Source organism: Natrix helvetica, assembly GCF_964273705.1.
Source record: "Natrix helvetica genome assembly, chromosome: 2".
Taxonomy (NCBI): Eukaryota; Metazoa; Chordata; class Lepidosauria; order Squamata; family Natricidae; genus Natrix; species Natrix helvetica.
In genome coordinates this window covers 13,915,873-13,943,754 of record NC_138552.1, presented here as the reverse complement: position 1 = coordinate 13,943,754, position 27,882 = coordinate 13,915,873, and the positions used below count along the sequence as shown (strand labels likewise).

The following is a 27,882-nucleotide window of genomic DNA, read 5'->3' as shown; positions in this document are numbered from 1 at the left end:
GCTTCATCAATAAATGGACCCTCTTTCCAATCAGCCTCCAGCCTCCATTTTGTCTCCAGGACCTTTCTCCCAGTATGGAATTGAACCAGATGGATATTTCTTCCAACAGTGATCTCTGAACTTGGTTGTTTTCTTGCAGATGTTTCATTGCGCCAACTAGGTAACTAGGTAACGAAACATTTGCAAGAAAACAACCAAGCCTATAGAGCAGGGGTGTCCAAACTTGGGAACTTTAAGACTTATGGACTTCCAACTCCCAGAATTCCCCAGCCAGCATGGCTGGCTGGGGAATTCTGGGAGTTGAAGTCCACAAGTCTTAAAGTTCCCAAGTTTGGACACCCCTGCTATAGAGCAACGAGGAACCCACAAAATAAACCATCAAGCGGCTCTTTGGGCAACATTCTCTAAGACCGAATCCCTGAATTGTGTTTTTTTAAAAAGAGCCTTTTTGTAAACTGCTAAGTTGCCTACATCTGCTTCAGAAACAGTTTCAGAGATGTTGTAGATTTTTGTAGGCTGTTCCATGTAAGCATCTTTTGACGCCATGAAGTATTTATTTATTTAGAAAATGTATATGGCTGCCCAGAGTTCCTTTTAGTAGAGTTGTTCATGTCAATTGGTTTAATAATAGATAAAGTGCTTTAGATTTGGTGCAGAGGATTTGAGGAGGAATGTCAGGTTGAATCGTTCTTGCCCCAATTCATTTTTAGGGGTGGGATTGAAAAATGTTAGCAAGGAGTTCTCGGCCCGGTTGCTGGCTGGGCGTGGTGGCCTACAGGTCCTCCTGCACCATCGTAGGGGGATGTTTTTGCTTCCAGGAGGACGAAAACAGCCTCACTCGGGCTCCGAAGGCCCTCTAGAGGCCAGAAATGGGCCCGTTTCTTGACTTCCAGGAGGCCCATTTTTTGCCCTCCCAGAACCTCCGCCCTGCACTTTCCTGGTATGATGAACGGGCCGCGTGGAGACTCCTGGGGGGGGAGGGGCAGGGTGGGCGGGACCAGCCAGTCCTTGCAACAACCGGTTTGGCGAACCGGATGCAAAATTAACATCTGGTTCGCCCAAAACGGTATGAACCGGCTGAATCCCACCCCTGTATCCATTCCTCCTTGAAGTCCTACCTTTACGTTCACCATAACTGAGCAAAAAGAAATGGAGTAATATAGAAACATGAATAAAAGAGATATTGTAGACTTATCAATATACAAAGATACATGCAGTATATCTGAGCTGGTAAGTTCATCCAGAATCCGTTGCCTAAATTTCTTAGCTGAGTAGAATTAAAGAAGAGCCTGAATTTCTTCTGCCCTATGGACAAACCGGAAATCACTTCCGGTTTGCTTGCAGGGCCAGGTTTGGCCCTCCAGAGCCTTTGGGGAAGCCTCCTGAATCCCCCTGAAGGCTCCGGAGGTCGAAAATCAGTCCGGAAGTCACAATTCCTGAACTTCCAGGTTCCCCGTTGGTCCTTTTTTTCTCTCTCTGGAGCCTTCGGGGGATTCAGGAGGCTTCCTTGAAGGCTCTTGAGGGCAAAACCCGGCCCTACCAGCAAACCGGAAGTGACTTCCGGTTTGTCCGTAGGTTCATTTTTTGCCCTCTGGAGCCTTCAAGGAAGCTCCTGAGGCCTCCGGAGGGTGTCCGGGAGGGGCGAGGGAGCTGTTTTCACTCTCCCCAGGCTCCTAGAAAGCGTCAGGAGCCTGGGGAGGGTGAAAAAACTGTGCCAAAAGCGGTGTGTGTGTGTGTCTGTCACTGGTTGCATGTGTATGCGCGCGCGGGGGGGGGGTGTCACATGTATAAGGAAGCCTCCTGAAGGGTCCGGAGGTCAAAAATCAGCCCTACGGGGAACTCGGATGTTTGGGAAGGGTGACTTTCGGTTTGTCCGTAGGATCATTTTTCACCTTCCGGAGCCTTCAGGAAAGCCTCCTGAAGGGTCCGGAGGTTGAAAATCGGCCCTACGGACAAACCAGAAGTCACCATTCCCGAACTTCCGAGTTCCCCGTAGGTCGGTTTTTTGCCCTCCGGAGGCTTCAGGGAAGCTCCTGAGGCCTCCGGAGGGTATCTGGGGGGGGGCAGGGGATTTTCGCCCTCCCCAGGCTCCTAGAAAGCCTCTGGGACCTGGGGAAGGTGAAAAAAAGTGGCAAAAACAGGGTGTGTGTGTCTGATTGTGTGCATGTGCGTGCGCTGGGGGGGGGTTGCGTGCTTGGCATTATGGGTGTGGCATGCCAGGGCACGCCCCCCTGTGCTCCCCCCGCTTTTGGCACAGCAACCAAAAAAGGTTTGCCATCACTGACCTATAAGGTCCATTCCAACTCTGTTAATTTGTTAAAGCCATAAAGGGGCCACAGTTGCTAATCCTTGGTCTAGCCCCGAGCTATCGATGTCAACACCTGAATAAAATCTTGAATGTTGCTTATGCTTGTAACTCTTTGGGGCTATTACCTTCCCCTATTTATTTAGTGGTCTGAAAAGGAGTCCTTGCCTTGAATAATAAAGCATTTTCTTCTTTTCTTCTATAAACCTTGCAGTCCAAGTGGGAAGAAGTTCCGAAGCAAACCCCAGTTGGCCAGGTACTTGGGGAACACGGTTGACCTCAGCAGTTTCGACTTCAGGACAGGGAAGATGATGCCAAGTAAATTGCAGAAGAACAAACAGAAATTGCGGAATGATTCACTCAATCAAAATAAGGTTTGCTTGCAAGCATGCTTTTATCAATTCATTCATTGCAACGCCTTTAAAATAAAAAAGGGAAGGCAACATCTGTTCACCATTTTTAATAATCCCCTTGATAACTTGGCATTTACCTTGATCAATGATAGGAGCGGGTGCAGATTTTGAAGCAGTATTTGAGAGTGGCGAAATAGTTTAAGATTGGCATGCCAAATGGGAAATAAATTGAAAACTGATATATAGCAATAGCATTTAGACTTACCGTATTTTTTGGAGCATAAGACGCACTCACCGTCAAACGTAATTTCTAATGTTGGATTTTCCCCTTTACCAGAGGGAGCCCCCTTGTGGAGTACTTGAAGCCATTACCATGGCAACTCCACTGCACTGCAGAGTAGAAGCCATTTTACGGCAGTACAGTAGAAGCCATTTTAAGACATAACAGCCTGTATCTTAACAGAACACACACTCCAAAGGGGGTTTAGGGGTGTCTTACCCCCACAGTATTTGTTTCCAGATAGTAAGTAATCTGTATATCAAGTTTGGTTAAAATTGCTCGAGGTGTTCCAGAATTATACTTGGAAAGGGAGCGGCTAATAAATTCAAACTTATTATTATTATTATTATTATTATTATTATGCTGGAGCATACTTAGACACAGCCATTTATAAGCTGAGAGAGCACTAAGGAGCCCACAATTCAACCTCGAGCTACAAATATTGTCTCCTATTGATGGCGCTCTACTGTTGCTCTGGTCCAGTTTTTCTATTTTAACTTACAGATATCACTTGATCAGAGGTAAATGAATTCAGCTGGGTAACAAACCACATCGTTCTTTTGTCTTCTCCATCTTTGACTGACCTCATTTTACACTGCTTTTATAAACCCATTTCTCCCCTTTCAGTCCTTGAAAATAACCTCTCAAAACAGGAAGGGCGGATTATTTTCTCTCTCTCGAAAACATTCAAGGGAGCTACCCTTCCTTTTCGTTCAGCTTTGGATCAACAGCTTCTCTATATAAGAATGATGCAGTTTTTCATTGCGCAGAAAGTTTCCACGCTGTGGAGATTTCTAGAAGCCTGACAAATAGTAAAATGACCCACCCCCCTCCTTTTTTCCCCCCATTTTGAAATAATTTGGCTTGAAGATCAGGAATTTTTAAATAAACTTTTTTGGCATCATAAACGGAGATCCCAGGCTTTGAGCATTATGTATTATACAAATACATAATGGAAGGGACGTGGTGGCTCAGTGACTAAGACGCTGAGCTTGTTGATCAGAAAGGTTGGCAGTTCGGTGGTTTGAACCCCGTAGCGCCATGTAACGGAGTGAGCTCCCATTACTTGTCTCAGCTTCTGCCAGCCTAGCAGTTCAAAAGCACGTAAAAAATGCAAGTAGAAAAATAGGAACCACCTTTGGTGGGAAGGTAACAGCGTTCCGTGTGCCTTTGACGTTTAGTCATGCCGGCCACATGACCACGGAGACGTCTTCGGACAGCACTGGCTCTTCGGCTTTGAAACGGAGATGAGCACTGCCTCCTAAAGTCGGGAACAAGTAAACTGAAACCTTTACCTTTTTATACAAATATAAATCAGTCCATAACATTCAAATTTGTGTTGAACTAATTAATGGGACATTTTATGTTCTGCTCAAAAGATATTAGGATCTTATCGTTTTGATCAAGTATTGACTTTTCATACCGACCTGGCTGGTAGATCAACCGAAAGTAATATACAATTATTTTCTCTCTTTCCTCTTCAATACAGGGTAAACCAGATTTAAACACAACGTTGCCAATCAGACAGACAGCTTCTATTTTTAAACAGCCTGTTACCAAAGTTACGAACCATCCTAACAACAAAGTGAAGTCTGACCCACAACGAGTGATTGAACAGCCCAGACAGGTAATGAGGGTTGGGTGGTGATAGATTTCCTTTTCTTGATATGTTCTAGAACAGGATGTCAGACTTGATTTCATTGAGGGCTGCATCAGGGTTGTCTTTGACTTTTGGGGGGGGGTGTAACCAGGGTGGGTGTGACCTGCTCAATTTCATTCGTGTCGGGGGCACCTGTGGTACCCCGAATGCTCTCCCATGGAAAACGGGCTCCCGAGCTGCGTTTTTGGCTCTGACAGCCTCCTGCAACCCTCTGCCAGCAAAAATGGAGGTTGAGAGGGCCACCTGCCCCCTCCCAGCTCCATTTTCACTGGTAGAGGCACCGTGGGTTGGTCTTTTGCTGTTTCCAGGGCAGCCCTGTGGGCTGGATCTGGCCCACAGGCCTTGAGTTTGACACCCCATTTCTAAATGAATAATGTTGCAAATGTAGCAACGGAGTCTGTTTTATCCAAGGAGGTTCTGTATCAGTGGGAGACTGCACCTTCCTGAATTCTCTCCTTGCATTGTGTCTAAATCGAAACTACCCTGTTTCCCTGAAAATAAGACCTCCCCGGATAATAAGCCCAATTGGGCTTCTGAGTGCATGTGCTAAAATAAGGCCTCCCTGAAAATATTGCAACACAGCAGCAGCCATGAGATGACCACGCTCGCCGCCTCCTGCACCTCAAAAATAATAAGATCTCCCCGAAAATAAGGCCAAGCGCTTATTTCGGGGGTGACATGGTATCTCTAAGATCAGATCAAGTACAGGTAGTCCTCAACTTATGACCCCAAATGAGCCCAAAATTTCTGTTGCTATGTGAGAAATTTGTTTAGTGAGTTTTGCTCCATTTTTCTTGCGACATTTGTTAAGTGAATCACTGCTGGTGTTAAATTAGTAACCTGGTTGTTAAGTGAATCTGGCTTCCCCATGGACTTTGCTTGCCAGAAGTTTGAAAAGATCCCAGGACACTGCAATCGTCATAAATATGAACCAGTTGTCAAGCATCCAGATGTAAATCATGTGAACCTGGGAATGCTGCAATGGTCATAAGTGTGAAAAATGGTCATGTCACTTTTTTCAGCGCCGTTGTAACTTTGAAGAGTCACTAAATAAACCATTGTAAGTCAAGGACTATCTGTAACTACTTTCAGGATAATAACATTCCATATTTTCAAAAGTATTAAGATTGAATTAAACAATCAATTACTTTTCTTTGGTGATTATTTAATACAAAGCAGTAGCAGAGTTGGAAGGGACCTTGGAGGTCTTCTAGTCCAACCCCCTGCCTAGGCAGGAAACCCTATACCGTTTCAGACAAATGGCTATCCAACATCTTCTTTCTTTCTTTCTTTCTTTCTTTATTTATTTCAAAACAAACACAACACAAAGAATCCTCCTTCTTTACATATTGTAGAAAGTGTATCAGTTGGTTACAAAAGACTTTCGTGCATCTCTTCCACAGTCATCAACTGTAATTCATATTAATTCAAGTATTTTAACTCAGATATTTATATATATTACCATCATCATACCTCCATTTTCATTTGACTATAATTGTTTAAACGTCCTTCATCATAAAATATACCAAGATTTAAAACATAACCACATACTGGCATTTCATTTACTATTTCTAAAATCCTCCAATAACACTTCAAAGGAACATCTGTATGCTTTTCTTCTTATCACTCTCTATAAACAAGCAGTGAGACCTTGGGGTGCCAACCCAGGATAATCAGTAAGGAAAGTAAAATTGTTTCATTTCCAATACACAAACTTCCAGCCTCTGAGTAGCAGTGTTGTTGTTACAATTTTCTTTGTTTCCTTTTGTATCTTTTTTATATTCCAAGTTAAAAAAAGGTCAGATTCTTAAATGAGTTAGAGAAGAAGGAGGGAAAACCCCCCGCAGTAATGAAGAAGGAGAATTTTAGTCCATAGGTTGCAAAGAATAATAGTAAAAGAAAAAAATAGAAGAAGAAAAAAACTTAATACATTCGTTTTAAAAGGCTTGCATAAATTCCATCCATGGGCATAGCAAAAAGTAAGATAACCCACTGTCCAAAACCATTCAAAGCTTAATTCCGCCGCTTATTTCTTCTGTTCTCAAATTTAAATTAACTTTAAAATTTTTATAGGCAGTCTCTTTTAAAACGGTAAAAATTCCTCACCAGCTGGAAACACTTTCTTTTTCCGTATCCTTCTGTTTTGGAGCCGCCCCCAACTTCATCAGCCTAATGGCTGGATTTTTTGTCGCCGGCTTGAAGAACTTCTCTTGTATCGATCAGGGACTTTGCAATGTCCCTGAGATCAGCAAGACGTATTCTTCCTGTTCACCATCTCTGCGGGACGATTTAGGTCCGATTGGACCACCCAGTGGCAAAAGTATCGGCTGCGGTCTCGGAGCATCAAGACCGCACGTCCGTATTATCGCGACGTTGGCTCCTCCTATCCCTCCAACATCGTCTTAAAGACTTCCAGTGTTGGGGCATTCAAAGCTTCTGGAGGCAAGTTGTTCCACTAATTAATTGTTCTAACTGTCAGGAAATTTCTCCTCAGTACTAAGTTGCTTCTCTCCTTGATTAGTTTCCACCCATTGCTTCTTGTTCTACACTCAGGTGCCTTGGAGAATAGTTTGACTCCCTCTTCTTTGTGGCAACCCCTGAGATATTGGAACATTTCTTTAGTATCAGAAAATTCGGGTTGAGTTCTTTGGATGACTTTGTTGTTAGTTGTGAAGTTCTGTCCCACCCATTGCGACCCCATGGACAACGTTCCCCCAGGCCTCCCTGTTCTGTACTTTGGAGTCCCTTTAAGCTCACGTCTACTCCATCCAGCCACCTCATTATCTGTCGTCCCCTTCTTCTTTTGCCCTCCATCTTTCCCAGCATCAGACTCTTCTCCAGTGATTCCCTAACTGTTAACTCCAACTGTTTTGGAGGGAAACTTAACATTCATATTTAGAATTCATATTCATATTTCAAGTATTATGATTGGTTAAGATCCTGTGCGCCCAGAGTATAAATTGAAATCAGCTTCGCAGCCAAGTGAAATTAAAAAATGAGGCTGGAAGTCATTCCGTGGTAGTAAATGCCCACCTTTCCCCTTCATCTCCAAGTATTGCCCTGCACCAGGATTCAGGATAGATTTTTTTACGTGTTCTAGAATTGTAAAGGCATTATTACTATGGCTATAGCTGCCGATGCATTTGGGGAGTGTGCCCCAGCTTTTCAGACCAGCCTATGAAGAGAACATGGAACTGGGAGCCACGGATTGGAAAACAATGCTCCAAAGGAAGCATCGTTCAGGTTAAACAGCTCTCCCTTGGATGATAAGAATATTCTGAACCAGGGGCGAGCTTCAAAAGTTTTAGCAAGGGGTTCTCTGCCTGGTTGCTGGGTGGGTGTGGCCATGGTGGGTGTGGCCTAGTCGGCCTCCTGCACCATGGTGGGGGAGGGGCATTTTTGCCCTCCCAGGGCTCCAGAGGCTTTCTGTCCTTCCCGAACTTCTGCTAAGCCCATTTTTCGCCCTCCCTGCGCCTTTGTGCGCTCCCTGCACTTACCTGCATCCAAAATTGGCCACATGGGGACTCCTGGGAGGGACAGGATGGGCAGGGCCAGCCAGGAGTGGGATTTGGGGGTTCTCCAAACTGCACAGAATCTTAGCTAGAGGTTCTCCTGAACCCCTGCAAACCCCCAGCCTGAACAGTGAAAGAGCCTGGTCCAAATATCCATTCTTTTCCCCAAGTTCTTCCACCGCAGAACTAAGCCTGAACTAAGCCTTGAAGTCTGGATGGATATTCAATATTATACAAATTACACCTTTTTTAAAAAGCTTGGCAGCTTGGCTCAGCATGACAATGCCTTCCATGAGGCTTTCCTGAGTACTTAAAAGACATATGCCATATGCCTCCAATCTCCGTGGGCATAACTTTTGCACACGGTAATGCAAATTTAGAAATAGTTATTGGGATGTACAATTGTACAAAAGGGTAAGGCAAACTCGTCTCCCATCCAGATTGTACCCAAGCGATTTCAGTTAATTGACATCCCGCACACACTCGTATGCCGTTTGGTTCCTCTTCATGTCTTCCCATCTGGGATTGGCAGGTGGGAACGAGGACAGAATGAGCTGCTGGTTTCCTGATGGATGTGCCCAGGGCTTCAAAAACTGCAGGGGCCTCTTCATTTTCTTTGCATCTGGTCACCCAAGACCCTGCTGCAACTATCTTTCCATTCCAGTTTAATTAACTAATCTCAGACCATTTCTTGGAAGCCGCCATCAAATTTAATTAATTCTCCCAAATGAACGTTATCACTTGGATTAACACATCCTCAAGTTTTAGCACCCAACAGCAAGGGCTAACAGAACCCCGAGCATTCATTTATGATTACAGAGGTTTTGATAAAAATTGATTTGTGGCTACCATAAGCAGGAAGGAGGTGATATAATTTACCCTGGATTTTTAGGGTGCAATTCAGTAAACTCTTTATTGAGATTAAAGGAAATGAGATTTATGAATACAGATGCTTAGTTTAAAAAAAAATAAGATTTGCCAAAATGTACCTGAACATGAATCCGAATTGCTGGAAGTGCAAAAAAACCACAAGGGACTTTGTATCATATATGGTGGAGCTGTCCGGAAACTCAAAAACATTGGATGAAAATTTGGAAATGGATACAACAAATTACAGAGGAACAAACAGAATACAAACCGGAACTCTTGCTGCTGGGAATAACCAAGGGGAAATATAGAAAGACAATTAAATACATACTAATCCACCTGTTGACTACAGCTAGAATAATGTTTGCCCAATGTTGGAAACAAAGTAATATTCCCCCAGATGAATTAATGATTCAGAAAATTTTAGATTGTGCAGAAATGGACAAGTTAACATTAAGATTAAAGGATAAAGAAGAGTCTGAATACTATGAAATTTGGGATAATTGGTATAAATGGTTGCATAACAGGAATAAAGTTAATTCAGCTGAGAAACAATAGAGAAATGTATAGAACTGTAGATGAATGTATATAAATATAGAAGCGATATAAGATTGATATACAGGTATGATGACATAATGTTAATGTGATGATTGTAAGACGTTATAGAGGGAAAAAACAATAAAAAATCTTTAAAATAAAATAAAAAACAGCAGTCTTTTTAACCATGCATTTAGTCTATGGGTCAGGGACAATAAGCCAGAAACTACAGTTGGCTTTTGTCACACTAACCTGCCTTGGAATATTTAAACAGAAAATAGGCTTATTTGCTAGTTTGGAGGTAAATTATCAAATGAAATTGAATTAATTAAGCCTACCTGAACTTGAAAAGTTACACAGAATTGGACCTTGGATTACTATCTGAATCAGTAAGAAGTATGGCTAGACCTCAGTCAGTGACTTCCTGGTTTAGCAACCATCCACAGTTATGACGGTGATGAAAAAGTAACATTATGATCAATGTTCACCTTCATGACTTTCACAGGTCTGTAAAGCAAAGGAACGCTAAGTAAGATTGTGAGCAATGTTGCCATTTCACTTACCTGTCCCAAAGGTGATTTTTCAAGAGGCAACTGGACTTTCTGACCAGAAAGTCAGAGAGCTGAAGAAGCTTCTTGGATGAGAAGTGAAACATCTTCAAAGAAAAACAAGAAAGTCCAGTTGCCTCTTGAAAAAACACCTTTGGGACAACCAGGACCTGGATGACCGAGAATCCCCACAGACATTTCACTTAGCTGTTGCTTCACTTAATGACCTAGTTACCAGTCCCAATTGTCGTCATTAAACAAGGACTACCTATATTCCCATGAAAAAATAATGAAACATTTAAGGAAAAATATACTATAGAGTTTCCCTGCAGGAGTAACTCTTGAGTCTGACTCCAGTGAGATTTTATCTTTGCCTAATGCTTGACAATGAATTCAACACCTCCCCACTTCTACGCCCACAAAATTACAATTTGTGTCAGCTTCTGGAGAAGTTTTAAAGTCCACCTTTTAAGTGTTGAGGAAGACCAAGGTCTTCCAAATCAACAGTTACTCCTATTTCAGAGACTTTGGAGACATGGACATTTTTTTTCCCCAGCCAGCGTTAGCTATGAGATTATTTGATTTTCAGCCGATTCCTGGTAATTTAGAATTCTATCCCTCCACCATCCATTACCAGGATAAAAAGATATCCCTCAATTCGCACATGCTGAGCATTTGAAAACTCTTTATTTCCTTTTCTGCTCCATTCCTTTCTGAGGATATAACCAGCAGGCGAGGAAGGCAAAATATCTTTAGAACTAGTCTCTGTTTATCCTCTTGAGATCTGAAAGCACTCCAGCCCACTTGGGAAAGCCTATGTTTAAAGCCACAGAAAGAAGATGATTGCTTTTAAATACAGCTCTGAATAGAACGGCATAAACATGAATTCTATAATCGAGAGTAGGCAGCTGAATGTCAGCGCAACCCAATCTGCTCATTTCTAACTATAGTGTTTCTTCTTCAGTGGGCAGTGTTATCAAGCGGGTCTTAATTTTACAGGATGTCCTTTTTGGAGACCCCAAAAATTCTGATGTTGTTGAAGCTAATATTGAGGTAACACAGTGAGATGGTGAAAATGGGGTGGTGGGCAGCGGTAGGATTCAAAAATGTTAGCAACCAGTTGCTGGGTGGGAGTGGCCTACTCAGCCTCCTGCACCATGGCAGTGGGGGCGGCGTTTTCACCCTCCCCAGGCTACGGAGGTTTTCCTTGTGCCAGGAGGGTGAAAACGGCCTCCCTCCGAGCTCCGGAAGCTGGAAATGGGCCTGTTTCCAGACTTCTGGAACTTCTTGGGGCCCTGTTTTCTGCTCTCCCAGAGCCTCCGTGCGGGCCCTGCACTTACCTGGTATCCAAAACAGGCCGCGTGGAGACTCCTGGGAGGGGAGGGGTGGGGTGGGTGGGGTCAGCCAGTCCTTGCAACTACTGGTTCAGCGAACCAGATTAAAATTAACATGAGGTTCGCCTGAACTGGTCCGAAGCGGCACCCTTGATGGTGGGGAAAGAAACTTTTGGTTTCTTTTCTTTTCTTTTTTCTTTTTTTTTTTTGAGGATAGCTTTCAGAAATGTGTGATGCTGCAAATGGAAAAGAGGCTGGCCCACCTCAACAAGGAGAAGATGAGGTGTGATAATGGAACGATGGTCCCTTTGAAATGTGCTAGATTTTACGATCCCATAGTAAGATTACATCTCCAGAATTTCTTAACTAGCAGGGCTGTTGTTTAGGATTTTAAAAGTTAAATTCTGGAGAGTACCACGTTTGGGAAAAGTTGCTTTACAAAAAAAAAAAAAAAATCAGTAGTGAAGTACCGTACTTTTCGGAGTATAAGACGCACCTTTTTCCCTCAAAAAAGAGGCTGAAAATCTGGATGCATCTTACATACCAGTGATGGCGAACATATGGCACGCGTGCCACAGGTGACACGCAGAGCCATTTGTCAGGGCACATGAGGCGCTGCCCTGTCAGCTGGCCAGCGCGCATGCGCGCGCTGGCCAGCTGAGTTCACCTTTTCAAAAGCCATTTTTTGCCCTCCCCAGGCTCCAGAGGCTTTATAGGAGCCTGGGGAGAGCGAAAAGAGCCTCCCCCGCCATTCCCAGAGGGCCTCCGGAGGCTTCAGGGACCGTCAGGAGGTTTCCCTGAAGCCTTCGAAATGCTTAAAACGTCACTTCTGGTTTGTTGTTTTAAGCATTCCGAAGGCTTCAAGGACCGTCCGGAGGCTTCCCTGATGCCATTTCCAGTTTGCACGGAGGGTCGTTATAAGCGTTCCGAAGGCTTCAGGGAAGCCTCCGGACAGTCCCTGAAGCCTACGGAGGGCCTCCGGGGGGGTGGGGGAGGCTCTTTTCGCCCTCCCCAGGCTCCTATAAAGCCTCTGGAGCCTGGGGAGGGCGAAAAAAGCATGTAAAAATGGGGGGGTCGCGCGTTGTGCACGCATGCCTACTGGGGAAGTCGCACATTGCATTATGGGTGCGGCACGCCCGCACACGACCCCCCTGTGCTCCCCCCACTTGTGGCATACGAGCCAAAAAAGGGTCGCCATCCCTGTTATATACCGAATATAGCATTTTTTGCCTCCCTAAACCCCGCCCCCTTCACCAAAATGGCCACACAGACCCTGTAGGAGGCTTTCAAAGAGCTCCAGGGGGCTGGGCCACTTTTGCCACCCATCCCCCAGGAGCACTCTCTAAGCCTCCTAAAGGCTATGCATGCAATTTTTTGCTTGTTTTTGCCCCCCCCCCCCGCCCCCATGCCTTTAAAAAAAATGGGCCATTTTGGGGAGGTCTACAGAGTGCAAAAACTTTTTTTTAAATTTGCCTCTTCAAAACCTTGGGGCATCTTATACTCCGGTGTGTCTTATACTCCGAAAAATACGATAAGCTGAACAACATGAGCTGTGTTTATCCGGGAACCCATAAAGTAGAAACTGAATTAACCCACTGCTGGGTTCTTGTGTAAATTTACCAGGTTTATTGGATTTCTGCAGCATTCAAACCTAAAACTAAGGTTACCATTAACGGCGGCGTCTTTTGCAAATCAACTTTTTGAGTTTTTTTATTCAATCCTGTTAAATATGTGGGGAGCATATAGTCCCTAACGAACCTTTCCCTTCTATACTTAGCCTTTTAAATGTGGCGAAAATGAAATAAACTTTTGCTATTGAATTTTTTTTTTTTGCACTTCCAGTCTTGTGAAAGAGAGAGTACATCCTTTTGGCTTTCTCTTTGCAAGATAAATAATAACATGGTGTGATATGTCATGTTTTGTTGTTCACCTGAGCTTGTATTTACCTACTTTTAAGAATGGCAAAGGACTGGATGGTTTTTTACTATGTCCATTACATAGATTTACTATTTATATGATATGTAAAATAAAGAACTCAAAGAGAGTGTACTTTCTTTTTTCATGACTACCTTCGTAGAAAGTTTCTCTCTCTCTCTCTCCTCCCTCCCATCTTATTAAATGGTGTTTGTCTGTCTGTCTGTCTGTCTGTCTGTCTATCTATCTATCTATCTATCTATCTATCTATCTATCTATCTATCTATCTATCATCTATCTATTTATCTACCTACCTACCTACCTACCTACCTACCTATCATCTATCTATCATCTTATCTATCTATCTATCTATCTATCTATCTATCTATCTATCTACCTACCTACCTACCTACCTACCTATCATCCATCCATCCATCCATCCATCCATCCATCCATCCATCCATCCACCCACCCACCCACCCACCTACCTACCTACCTACCTACCTACCTACCTACCTATCTATCATCTTATCTATCATCTTATCTATCTATCTATCTATCTATCTATCTATCTATCTATCTATCTATCTATCATCTATCTATCTATCTATCATCTATCATCTATCTATCATCTATCTCCATCCTTCCACCCACCCATCCATCCTCTAGCTAACTAGCTATAATATTTCTCTCTTGTCTTTCTGTCTCGTTGTGTCTGTCTCTTTCTCCCGCCCTCTTATGCGGGACACACATGTCTCCTGCATGTATCCCACCTTTGCGCATGCGCGGCAGAGACCCAAAGACCAGCTGGCCGGTGGGAGGCATGCACACATGTGCGGTGGAGCTGGGCTGTGGCAACAGCTGGTGTGCTCGCAGAGAGGACTCTGCATGCCACCTATGGCAGGCGTGCTATAGTTTCGCCATCACGGGCATAGGGTCTCCTGCTTGAGTAGGGAGTTGGACTAGAAGACCTCCAAGGTCCGTTCCAACTCTGTTATTCCATATTTCCAATTGCATTTGCAATCTTGCCAACTGGCTTCCAACAGGCAAAATTAATGGAGGAAGCCTGATTTGCTTAAAGACCATATGACTCCCTTAACAACTGCAGTGATTCACTTAACAAATGTTGCAAAAAGGTAGCACAGTTGGGAATGATTCACTTAACAACCACCTTGCTTAACCACAGAAATTCTGGTCCCAATAGTGTCTTTAAGTCGAGAGGACTATCTGTATGAGCGTGGTGGAACAAAGATGGAGAAGAACGTATAGGTTGGGAATGCTGCAGGTTAAGCTAGGCTTGGCTAAATTCTCCCAACACCCCCAGGACTTTACATGCTTTGCCTTTTAAGAGCAAAGTTGTAGCATGGGTTTCTTCGCCTCTGGGATGAAAAACATGTTCATTGGCTTTCTGTTCAGTCCTGCAAGTGCTCCCAAGTTTTCCTCCTGGCAGAATTACTGAATTTTTCCAGCTCCCCTAATTTCTCCGAGAAGGAGATGATTTAAATAGCTCCTTTGCAGACTACATGCTTTGTCTGCTGAAAGTTTAGGAGCTTTTTCCACAGCATATCCCCCAGTAAAGACCAAACAGAAAAGTTTGTGTGACATATTTTTTTCCTCAACCTATGGTCTTCCAGATATGTAGGACTTTCAATATTTCATAGATTGATTGTTTGGTTGTTTGATTGATTGAGTCATTCATTCATCGATGTTAGCTAGTGATGAGAATGAAACTTTAGTAGATGTGGAAAGAGCCAGGTTGGGCAAGAAGACCAAGGAAGACTTATATGTTGTGGCCCGTCAGTGGTCATTGCAGTTGGTAGCAGAGTCAGACAGGAGGAGGTTGGGGAGGAACATGGGCCAGTCCTGGAGGCTGGGGAAGGCTCGGACGAGGGCTCTGCATCGGAGGCAGAGACGGGGCCAAGGTCGTCTGGCAGTTCTCAGCTGCCTTCGGAGCTAGATAGCAGTGAGGCAGAGGAACAGCTGGAGCCTGTTCCCAGTGTGCAGAGCTGCCAGAAGAAAAGAACAGTTAAGAAATCAGGATCAACTTGGGAGTAAAGTCACAGGTGGAAGGTGATGGGCCCTCCCGTAGGAAATAAAAGAGGAGCAAAAGGGAAGTGGGCTTTTGCAGGAAACAATTTGTTTGTTCGGTCGTTAGATTCGTTTCAGGAGTGTGATGATCTGTCCGTGAATCTCAGAGACTCTGTGCCAAGTGTTTCCTTGCACACAGCACCTCATTTGGAAAATATTTACATGGCAGCTTTACAAGATAGATAAGGTCTGTTCTGATAAATATTACTTATTCACATGCATTTAATAAAAGGGGTTTTGTCAGGACCAGGACTCTGTCTCGTGCTTTTTGGGGAAGCCTAGATCAGAACATAGTGGCAGGCAAGATGAAATCACAGAAATAGGAAACCCATCCTACTAGCTCCCAATGCTAGGATCCAAATGAAAGTATTTTTTGTAATGCTTGCCTAGCTTCTCACAACGGTGGAAGATTCCTACCGCCCTCAATTACTGTATTTTTTGGAGTATAAGATGCACCAGAGTATAAGATGCACCAAGATTTTGAAAGGCAAATTAAAAAAAAAGGTTTTGTACTCTGCAGACCTTTCAAAAATGGGGCTGTTTTTTGTTTTAAAAAAGGGCATGAATAGCCTTTAGGAGGCTTATAGACTGCTCCTGGGGGCTGGGGGTCAAAAACAAGCAAAAAACGGCCCATTTTTTGTTAATTTCTTCCCTCCCCAGCCCTCAGGAGCACTCTAAAAACTTCTTAAAGGCTATGCATGGCCATTTTTGCAAAGGGGATGGGGTTTCGGAAGGCCAAAAATGCTGTATGCAGTGTATAAGATGCACCCAGATTTTCAGCCTCTTTTTTGAGGGAAAAAGGTGCATCTTATTTGTGCATGACTACGGGAAGGACATATTCTTCAGCATTCAGCCAGAATCCCCTCTACTGTCATTTACATAGGATTCCAACCTGCGTGAACAAACAATTCAACCTGTTATAAGGTCACTTCAGGCATTCCCTTTTAAGCAACTGATCTTGCTACAGAACTAACTTGTGCAACCAAATAAGTCATTTGTTTTCCCCCCCTCTTCCAGCTGGTGCCATTTCTATTTTTTTTTTTTTTGAAATAGCAAACAATTGATCTTTAAGACAAAAGAAAACCGGCAACAAAATAATTAAGTTGTGCTAAATGTGTAAATAGTGAGTGAAGCTTCGTGACCCCAGCGGTTTGTATCATGATTGACTTAAAATTGATGTTAATTGGACAATGAAGTATTAATGATTTGCACAGGGAGCATTGCAGGCAAGCAATTACATTAACATACAAATCTCATCCGTCACATTATCAATCCAGGCGTGCCCTTCGGGGATCACATAACATTTGACATAATTGTATCCTAAATTGATTTAAAACTAATGAGAGCATTTTATAAAGTCCTTCCAGTAATCATGCAAATGGCAAATGAAAATACTAGTATCGCTTGTGTTCCTGCTTCAGCTAAACGCAATGGGATTAGAAACGTATTGTCCTTTTCCTAATGAGTAATTAATGTCGGCTGAATAATTACAAGGGCTGCATGTATAGTTCAAAACAATTTGGAAGAAGGTCTCACGTGAATATAGAGCTTCGGCTATTCCTTAAAGTTTGCCTATTTTTTTCCCTGGCTTTTAAGAAAACGTAGAACAAATGTGTAGCTGTTTCAAGCGCTGTGTAATCAGTTCCTTAATGCAGCCACAACTTTTTCCCCAGGTCTATGTAGGGATAGTCCTCGGCATATAATAGTTTTCTTAGCGACTGTTTGGAGTTGCAACGGCACTGAAAAAAGTGACTTACGACCAGGGATGGGCTTCAAAAATTTCAGCAACGGCTTCTCTGCCTGGTTTTCTGGGAAGGCGTGGCCATGGTGGGCGTGGCCTAGTCAGCCTCCTGCACTACAGTGGGTGGGGGTATTTTGGCCTTCCCCAGGCTCCGGAGGCTTTCTTCAATCCTCCGGGAGGGCAAAAACTACCTCCACTGGGCTCTGGAGGTTTTCTGGGAGGTCTGTTCCTCCCCCTCCCTAAGCCTCCGTGTGGGCCCTGCACTTACTTGACATCCAAAATGGGTCACGTGGAGACTCCGGGGAGGGGAGGGGTGGGTAGGAGGGGAGGGGTGGGTAGGAGGGGAGGGGAGGGGTGGGTAGGAGGGGAGGGGAGGGGTGGGTAAAAGGGGAGGGAAGGGGTGGGCGGGGCCAGCCAGGGGTGGGATTTGAAGGTTCTCTGAACCAGCCATAACATTAGCTACGGGTTCTCCCAAAGCCAAACCAACCCATAGCAGCTTACTCTTGCTTACGACCATTTTTCACAGTTATGACTCTTGCAGTATCCCCACGATCACTTCATTCGCCTTTGGATACTTGGCAATGGATTCACATTTATGATGGTTGAAGTGGTCCCAGGGCCTCGTGATCCCCTTTTGCGACCTTCTGATGAGCAAAGTCAAGGGAGAAACCAGATTCCCTTAACAGCCGTGTTACCTATTTAACAACTGTAGTGATTCACTTAACAAACATGGCAGAAAAATCGTAAAACGAGGCGAAACTCACTGAACACATTTCTCACTCAGCGACATACATTTTGGGCTCAGTTGTGGTCGTAAGTTGAGGGCTACCTGTAGTTAGCTGAAAAAGGAAGCTACTTTAATGAACAACACAGTTACTTATAAGTCCTTGACTTGTAACAGCGGTTGGGATCAGAATTTCTGTTGATAAGCAAGGCAGTTGTTAAGTGAGTTCTACCAGATTTTTTTCAACCTTTTTTTAGGGGGAAGGGCATGGTTGTTAAGCAAATCACTGCAGTTGTTAAGCAAATCATGCTTCCCTCATTGACCTTGCTTGTTGGAAGCTGGTGAGGAAATGATGAGCACATGATCCAGTGGTGGGATCCTGCTGGTTAAACAACCGGTTCGGTGAGCGCGTGCTCCGTGTACAAGTGCTCTGTGCATGCCCGCGCCTGATGCGCGCTGCATGCTTGCACAGTTCTAACAAAACTTACCTTCCACGTTACTTCTGGGGAGTAACACAGCTGAGAAACGGCAATCTGCTCTGCTGCACAGATCAGCTAAGAGCAGGGGTGTCCAAACTTGGAAACTTTAAGACTTGTGGACTTCAACTCCCAGAATTCTGGGAGTTGAAGTCCACAAGTCTTAAAGTTCCCAAGTTTGGACACCCCTGGCTAAGAGGATATAGGTAAGTAAAGCGCAGGGGTGGGCAAGGCCCACCTGATTGTCGAAGCTACTGGAGCTACCCAAACTGGTGTGAATTGCCTGAATCCCACCCCTGACCTGACCCCAGGACACTGCGACCATTGTAAATATGTGCTGGTTGCCTAGCACCTGAAATGTTGATTATATGACCGAGGGCATGCTCATAGTTGTGGACGCAAATACTGGTTGTCAATGCCGTAACAATGTTGTTAGTTGAGGATTGTCTTTAGAGGAATGCTGAATTTGCATATAGTTCATAGATTTTCATTTGAGACTGGAGTGGGGCAGAGAGTGTCAAAAGTGGCCAAAGAAAGCTAATACCACCCTTGGTTGTGTAAACAGAGGCGTAGAATCAAAATCACATGAAGTATTAGAATCTCTCTATAAAGCCTTAGGAAGACCACACCTGGAATACTGCACCCAGTTTTGGTTACCACGTTACAGAAAAGATGTTGAGACTTTGGAAAAAGTGCAGAGAAGAGCAACTAAGGTGATTAAAGGCCTGGAGACTAAAACCTACGAAGAACGGTTGGAGGAATTGGGTATGGCTAGTCTAGAGAAAAGAAGAACTAGGGGTGACATGATAGCAGTGCAGGGACGGAGCGTATGAGAGTGGGAGTGGTCGCGTGTGCATTGCATTATGGGTGTGCTCTCGCACGCAGTGTTACACGTGCACATGTTTTCGGCACATGACAACAAAAAGGTTAGCCATCACTGTGCTAAAACATTGAAAAACAATAGTTTATCAGGATAGGATCTCACTGCTATGAATGATCTGGGGCAGATTTGGTCTGCATCACAGTTTGGCTGGATTCATGCAGCAGATGTAGCTGCTTTAAGCCTGGTTTATAGAGATATGCCTATGTTCCTACAATGCGTTAAACCCAAACTAAAGAACTAGACTGAGAGTTTATGCACCGGAGACACATTCTTTGTGTGTCCAATCACACTTGGCCAATAAAGCTCTTCCCTTCCCTTCCCTTCTCTTCTCTTCTCTTCTTCCTATTCCCATTCCCTATTCTATTCTATTCCATTCCATTCCATTCCATTCCATTCCAATCCAATCCAATCCAATCCAACCCAACCCAACCCAACCCAACCCAACCCAACCCAACCCAATCCAATCCATCCCATCCCATCCAATCCATCCCATCCCATCCATCCCATCCTACCCCATCCCATCCCAATCCAATCCAATCCAATTCAATCCATCCCATCCTATCCCATCCCAACCAATCCAATCCATCCCATCCCATCCCATCCCATCCCATCCCAATCCAATCCAATCCATCCCATCCCATCCCAATCCAATCCAATCCATCCCATCCCATCCCATCCCACCCCAATCCAATCCAATCCAATCCAATCCAAACCACTCTTTAAAGAAAGTCCACAGTGCTTTAGGATAGGGATGTCCATCACTGGAAAGGGAATTCTGGGAGTTGAAGTCCACAAGTCTCAAAGTTGCTGAGGTTAGACATCCCTGCTTTAGGCCATTCAACCCAGATTCTCATCCAACCGTCATCTCTCACCAGACTTCAATCCCCATCGGGCTTATCAAGCATCGCTCTGACAACCCTGTTGCAGAGTTTTAAGCCCCCCTGGAACCCCGCTCTGTAGGGCATGAAGTTCATATTTGCATTATTAGCCTAATGATTTGCATTGACCGGAGGTGACAGCTAAATGTCAAATTTGCAGCAGGAAGGAAGTATGGTTGTGTGTGTATGTGTGTGTGTTGGGTAGATTAACCCTTTATTTCCCATGCTCGGTTCTAAGCGCCTCCTTTGAAGCTGCTATTTGAGGGGGTGGAAATGTCGATGGAGGCAGTGAGATTTTTTTTTTTTTTTTGGCCATGCAAATAGCAGTTTCGGTAATGACCTTTGAAAGTGGGTTTTTTTTAATTTTTGCTGCCTCCCACACGGGTTGCGATTCCATTCTTAGCCAGGCCTGTCTGGGCTGCTAATGCTTGCGGTTTTTCCAACCACCTGTAAAAAAACCCCAACTGTGCATTTATCATTACATCTCGCTTTTGCGCTGTGCAGGCTGCTTTAAAAAGGGTGCCTGCTAGCTTGTGTGTGGAAAAAGGAGCGGAAAGTAACCACGGAGGATGATTAATTATGACAGATAGGGAGAGAGAGAGAGAAAAAGTAGGTCTGTGAAAAAGGATTGTTTAAATAATGAATTGCCCGGCTGAGCATTCCCTTGATTTCTTTGTCTGCCTCCCCAAATGGGAATGTTCATGTTTTGTTTTCTGGAATAAAGTAAAGGTAAAGGTTCCCCTCACACATATGTGCTAGTCGTTCCCGACTCTAGGGGGTGGTGCTCATCTCCGTTTCAAAGCCGAAGAGCCAGCGCTGTCCAAAGATGTCTCCAAGGTCATGTGGCTGGCATGATTAAACGCCGAAGGTACACAGAACACTGTTACCTTCCCACCAAAGGTGGTTCCTATTTTTTCTCCTTGCATTTTTACATGCTTTTGAAATGCCAAGTCGGTAGAAGCTCGGATAAGTAATGGGAGCTCACTCCATTACGTGGCGCTAGGGATTGGAACTGCTGACCTTTCTGATTGAAAAGCTCAGCGTCTTAGCCACTGAGCCACCGTGTCACATTTTTCTGGAATGCCATGGAAAAATGGGGACTTTTTAGATGGTTGGATGGTGTTTGTAGAGGGCTCCTTTCAACCTGTGCATGAGACAGCAACTTGTAGTATTTTTATATATAAGTGGTCCTCAACCTGCAACTATTCATTCAGGGACTGAACTTACAATGATACTGAAAAAAATCTGACTTATTATCGGTCCTCACCCTTATGACCATCACAGCATTCATTAAACATGAAACTCAGCCAGCTACAACTTCTACTACTACTACTACTACTGCTGCTACTGCTACTGCTACTGCTACTACTACTACTACTACTACTACTACTACCACCACCACCACCACCACCACTTATTATTATTATTATTATTATTATTATTATTATACAATTGTATCACAGCAGCCAGTTGTTTATTACTACTACTACTACTACTACTACTACTACTACTACTACTACTACTACTATTATTATTATTATTATTATTATTATTATTATTATTATTATTATTATTATTATTATTATTTTCTTTATTCATTAAACATGAAGCTCAGCCAATTGAACATTCAAAAATACATCACAAATACCAGTGACTGGTGCTAATGGTTGATATGGTTTGCTGCCAGCGTCCTAGGTATCAACCAAGTACCTTCTTAAAATATAAGATTATTATTATTATTATTATTATTATTATTATTATTATTATTATTATTATTATTACTTTATTCATTAAACAAGAAACTCAGTCAACTGAACATTCAAAAATGCATCATTGACTTATTATTATTAATATTATTATTTAGAAAATTTATTTATTCATTTCTTATTAAAATATCGGACACAGTGCAACCATCTTGGCGTTATCTCCACCATACATATTAAAGTGTACAGCCCAAACTATACAAATATTATCATATGTTGTCCTCTTACGATGAATGACTAATTATACATATAGATATATTCGAGTCAATATACTCATTTGTGTTTACATATATTACGTACATTGCATTACTTGCCATATTCACAAATCCAAATTACTTCTGGTTCCAACTACCGCCTCTCATTTCCAACAAATGGTAAAACCTATCCCATATATCGTTTTATTCAGATTCTCCTTTGTTTTTAATTTCTAGTGTCAACTTGTCCATTTCTGCACGTAAAAATATATTATTTATTAATTCCCTCTCTGAAGGTACACCCTGACTTTTCCATTGTTGGGCATATACCATTCTTACTTACTACCACATGTGGTGGACATGTAAAAAAGTGATTTTTTTTGGGGGGGGGGAAATGTCCAGATGTGGTTGGAAGAAATGACCGGACAAAGGTTAGAACTCAAACCAGAGTTATTCCTATTAGTTATTCCATAACAGAAAATTATAGTAAGGGGTCAATGTATCTAATATTACATATTATAACAGCGGAGGGGTCAAATTATTGACTCACCTAACGGCGGCAGCATCTGAGCCCCTCCCCAGTAGGAGCCAGCTGCCGGCCCACTTCTGCGGCTGCCTGCCACTGCTCGCATGTGTCACCCCTGGCCTCCATTTTGCCATCAGAGCCTTCTGGAAAGCCCTCTGCAGCCGATAAACAGAGCTCCGGATTGATCCGGGGTCTTAATTAGGGCAAATTTGGGGGTAGGGCTTAATTTGAGCACGTGCATTCAAAAACATGAAAGGGCTTCTTGTTGGGGTGGGTCTTATTTTAGGGGAAGCATGATAGGAATGCATCCCTCCAATCAAGAGGGTTGTCACTTGTGATTGTCCCTGCCGGCTTCTGACAAAGTCAACGGGGAAGCCGGCAGGCAAAGTTGCAAGTCATGATCAGGTGATGTCTCCCTTAATGTCCCCAGCCAACTTGCTTAACGACGGTGGCAAAAAAAGACCATAAAAAGAGATGTGGTCACATGACACTTCGCTTATCCATCAAATCACTTTCAGATTTTTCCGATCCCTCTTCTGGTTTTAAGCCCAGGGCTCCTTGTATGGCTGTGTGCATGTATATTAACGAATAATTATGGTGCCCATTAATCATAGTTGTTGTTTTTTAAAATCTTTTTTAGCTTTTCTGGGAGAAGAGGCTTCAAGGCTTAAGTGCGTCAGATGTCAGTGAGCAAATCATTAAATCCATGGAGCTTCCTAAAGGCCTTCAAGGTAATGTTGAGGTTTTAAGGGATCCAGTGGTGAAATCTAAATTTTTTTTTTACTACCGGTTCTGTGGGCGTGGCTTGGTGGGGGTCATGGGACTATGTAGTCATGTAACTGGGGGAATCAAAGGACAGAAACTCACTTTAACAATATCCTACTGGAGCAGGGTTGGACTAGATGACCTCCCGGTCCCTTCCAGCTTTGGATTATCCTCTGAAGCTGCTTCTAATGCCAGGTTTGTAGTCCTTCCTCCCTCTCCTTTTTCCCTCTCTCCCTCCCTCCCTTTCTTTCTTTTTCTTTCTTTCTCCTTTCTTTCTCTCTGTTTCTCTCTCTGTTTCTCTCTCTCACTCTCTTTCTTTCCTTCTTTCTTTCTCACCCCCCCCCTTGCATTTTTGGCTGTGCGATCGTTGGAACTTTTTTAAAAAACTTTTAAAAATATTTTTTAGTACCGACTCTGTGAACCATTTTTTGCTACCGGTTTGGGTGAACCAGTCCGAACCGGTAGCATTTCACCCCTGATAGATCCCTTTGAGCAGATGGATTTAGTGGTAATCCATGAACTGAAGTGCAGGAAATCTGTTCGCGCATCCCATCCGGGAAATGCTGGGAGTTGAAGTTGCCAAATTTGAAAAAAGACACTGTTCTAAAAGACTGCAGGGAGTCCTCAATCTACAACGGTCCGCTTAGTGACCATTCACAGTTACAACGCCACTGAAAAAAGTGACTTATGACCATTTTTCACACTTACGACCATTGCAGCATCCCCGTGGTCACATGACGAAAATCCAGATGCTTGGCAATTGGTTCACATTTATGACGGTTGCAGTGAGTGTCCCGGGATCAGTGATCCACCTTTTAGGTCCTTCTGGCAAGTATCCCCATGGTCACGTGATTTACATTTGAATGCTGGGCATCTGACTCACATTTATGATGGTTGCAGTGTCCTGGAGTCATGTGACCACCTTTTAAAGAAGCCAAGTCAGTGAGGGAAGCCAGATTCACTTATCAACCATGTTACTAATTTAACAACTGCAGTGATTTCACTTAACAACGGTGACAAGAATGGTCGTAAAATGGGGCAAAACTCACTGAACACCTGTCTCACTTAGGGACAGAAGTGTTGGGTTTCGCTGTGCTTGTAAGTTGAGGACTACTTGCATTATATCAATTACAGGCAGGGGTGGGCTTCAAAATTTTAGCAAGGAGTTCTCTGCCCGGTTGCTGGGTGGGCATGGCCTAGTTGGCCTTCTGCGCCCCAGTAGGGGCGATGTTTTTGCCCACCCCAGGTTCTGGAGGCTTTCCTTGAACCTCTGGGAGGGTGAAAATGGCCTCCCACAGGCTCCGGAGACCCTCTGCAGGCTGGAAACGGGCCCATTTCCCCCCTTCTCAACTTCCGGTAGGCCCATTTTCTGCCCTCCCCGAGCCTCCATGCGCACCCTGCACTTATCTGCATCCAAAATGAGCCGCGTGGGGATTCCTGGGAGGGGTGGGGTGGGCAGGGCCAGCCAGGAGTGGGATTTGGGGGTTCTCTGAACTGCACAGAATCTTAGCTAGAGGTTCTCCCGAACTTCTGCGAACTGCCTGCAGCCCTCCCCTAATTACAGGTAGAATTTGCTTGTTAACAAACGGAGCTCACGCTAAGCGTTGTCTTGGGGGCAGCTATTTTATTTGGCATTTTTGATTGCAAATCCGCCCCTCTGAATATGCCATGTTTTAATGAGCCACTTTTGCATTTGCTCTCTAGGAGTGGGCCCCGGGAACAGTGACGACACCCTCTTGTCGGCGGTGGCCAGCGCATTGCACACGAGTTCGGCGCCCATCACAGGACAGCTCTCGGCCGCCGTGGAAAAAAACCCAGCGGTGTGGTTAAACACATCGCAGCCTCTCTGCAAAGCCTTCATTGTTACGGATGAAGACATTAGGTGAGTCCTTCACAGGCCTGGTTCCCTGCCACACGCTGGACTCTCTCTGGAGACCTGCAAAGTCAACCTGGGCAACTTGTGGATTTCAACTCCTAGAATTAATCAGTGGAACAGAAGTTGCCTCCAGAAGTTGTGAATGCCCCAACTCTGGAAGTCTTTAAGAAGATGTTGGATAGCCATCTGTCTGAAACGGTATAGGGTTTCCTGCCTAGGCAGGGGGTTGGACTAGACGACCTCCAAGGTCCCTTCAAACTCTACTATTGTATTTATTGTATTGAATTCCCTAGACAGCCAGAATCCAAGTTTCATCCCAGTTAGCCCGTTTCTTTGGTTCTTTCCAATCTGTGTCCCTCAGGTGTCTTCATCAAAAATCTTGGGAGTTGCATCACTGTATGTTTGGATGGTGCCTTGGTGGTGTCAGAGAAAAATGCACTCTGTTTTCTGTGGGTATCCTTTTTTTTTAAAAAAAAGAAACCTCTCTGTCTCTCTTTCTTCCTTCCCCCTCCCTCCTGCCACCTTCCTTCCTCCCTCCCTCCCTCTTTCTCTTCCTTCCCCTTCCTTCCTTCCTTCCCTTCCTTCCTTCCTTCCTCTCTCCCTCCCTCCCTCTCTCCTGCTATCTCCTTCTGTTTCCCCTTCCTTCCCTTCCTCCCTCTTTCTCTTTTTCTCTTTTTTCCTTCCCCCTCCTCCTGCCACCTTCCTCCCTCCCTCTTTCTCTATACTTCCTTCCTTCATCCTCCTTCCTTCCCTTTCCTTCCCTTCCTTCCCTCCTTCCTCTCTCCCTCCCTCACTCTCTCCTGCTACCTCCCACTCTTTCCCCTTCCTTCTTCCCTCTTTCTCTCTTTCTTTCTCCACCCTCCCTCCTGCCTTCCTTTCTTCCACCCTGTTTCTCTATTCTTCCTTCCTTCCCTTCCCTTCCTTCCTCTCTACCACACTCCCTCTCTCCTGCTACCTCCCTCTCTTTCCCCTTCCTTCACTTCCTCCCTCCCTCTCTTTCTCTCTTTCTTCCTTCTCCCTCCCTCCTGCCACCTTCCTTCCTCCCTCTTTCTCTATTCTTCCTTCCTTCATCCTCCTTCCTTCCTTCCCTTTCCTTCCCTTTCCTTCCCTTTCCTTCCCTTCCTTCCTTCCTTCCTCTCTCCCTCCCTCCCTCTCTCCTGCTACCTCCCTCTCTTTCCCCTTCCTTCCTTCCTCCCTCTCTTTCTTCCTTCCCTCTCCCTCCTGCCACCTTCCTTCCTCCCTCTTTCTCTGTCCTCCCTCCCTCCCTTCCCTTCCCTCTTCTCTCCCCTTCCCTCTTCTCTCCCTCCCTCCCTCTCTCCTGCTACTTCCCTCTCGTTCCACTTCTTTCCCTCCCTCTCTTTCTCTCTTTCTTCCTTCCCCCTCCCTCCTGTCACCTTCCTTCCTTCCTCTCTCTTTCTCTATTCTTCCTTCCTTCATCTTCCTTCCTTCCCAGCTTTTGCTGACACAATGTTCACTTGGGGATGGCTCATAAACAAAGAAGTAAACCATCAGAGCATGCCTTAGGAGTTATGAGAGGGCATATTCCCAATCTTGCACCACCAAGTCCAATTTGATTATGCTTCGTTTTTCTTTTTAAATGCTCCATTTACCTCTAGCTTTTAAGACTCAGATCATCTTTTATTACTGCTATCTGTGATTGATTTCCTGCTGATCTCATGGTAATTGCTGCAAGAAATGTGCTCCGGATTTGGTTAGCTTCTTTAGCTCCGTTTTCCTCTGTTTTCAAAATACCGATACCCGGGCTTCAGATATTTATGAATCTCGGGGTTGAGATTATTCTTAAGTGCATGTTTAAATACTAGCCTTTGAAGTTTTCAAATTTTGAGATGCTGGGCTTTGGGTAAACAACCATAGTGTTTGTTAGGCGAAAACTGAGCAATAAAACGCCCACTCCCCCAAATGCTGGATATTTTGAAAGCATTGCAAAGCGAAGAAAGAAAAGGGTAGGGATTTTCACTCAGATGTTTTAACAAAAAATAATTACAATCTGATTTGGAAAGAGATAGCTTCTGGTAAAAAAAAAAAGATTTTGGAAGTAAACAGGCAGCCTCATTCACCTTCAAAATAGACCCAACCAGAAGTGGGGGGTTGCAAACCTTCAGGAGTCTTATGGAAACAGAACCTAGCCCAGGGGTCAGCAACCCACGGCTCTGGAGCCACATGTGGCTCTTTCATCCCTCTGCTGCGGCTCCCTGTCACTGGTCAGTAAAAGGAAAAAGGATGCCGCACTAGGAAGAGACTCTATGGTGGGGAAACTGGACTTCCAGCAGGCAGAGGAAAAGAATGCCATTCTAGGAGGAGACTCTGTAGTGGGGGAAACGGACTTCCAGCTGTAAAAGGAAAAAGGATGCCACGCTAGGAAGAGACTCTATGGTGGGGGAACCAGACTTCAGACAGGCAGAGGAAAAAGGATGCCGTGCTAGGAAGAGACTCTGTGGTGGGGGAACTGGACTTCCAGCTGTAAAAGGAAAAAGGATGCCGTGCTAGGAAGAGACTCTGTGGTGGGGGAACTGGACTTCCAGCTGTAAAAGGAAAAAGGATGCCGTGCTAGGAAGAGACTCTGTGGTGGGGAAACTGGACTTCCAGCTGTAAAAGGAAAAAGGTTGCCGTGCTAGGAAAAGACTCTGTGGTGGGGGA

General features: G+C 44.3%; 1 protein-coding gene across 1 annotated transcript in view; it reads left to right on the top strand.

Annotated features, from left to right (window-relative positions):
• MBD2 (methyl-CpG binding domain protein 2) overlaps positions 1-27,882 on the top strand; it is a 70,699-nt gene that overhangs the window by 29,115 nt on the left and 13,702 nt on the right. Inside the window, exons 2-5 of the mRNA XM_081942043.1 lie at positions 2,520-2,679; positions 4,428-4,565; positions 23,224-23,314; positions 25,053-25,230. Coding sequence (XP_081798169.1) covers positions 2,520-2,679; positions 4,428-4,565; positions 23,224-23,314; positions 25,053-25,230 — 567 coding nt within the window. The remainder of the gene's footprint in view (positions 1-2,519; positions 2,680-4,427; positions 4,566-23,223; positions 23,315-25,052; positions 25,231-27,882) is intronic.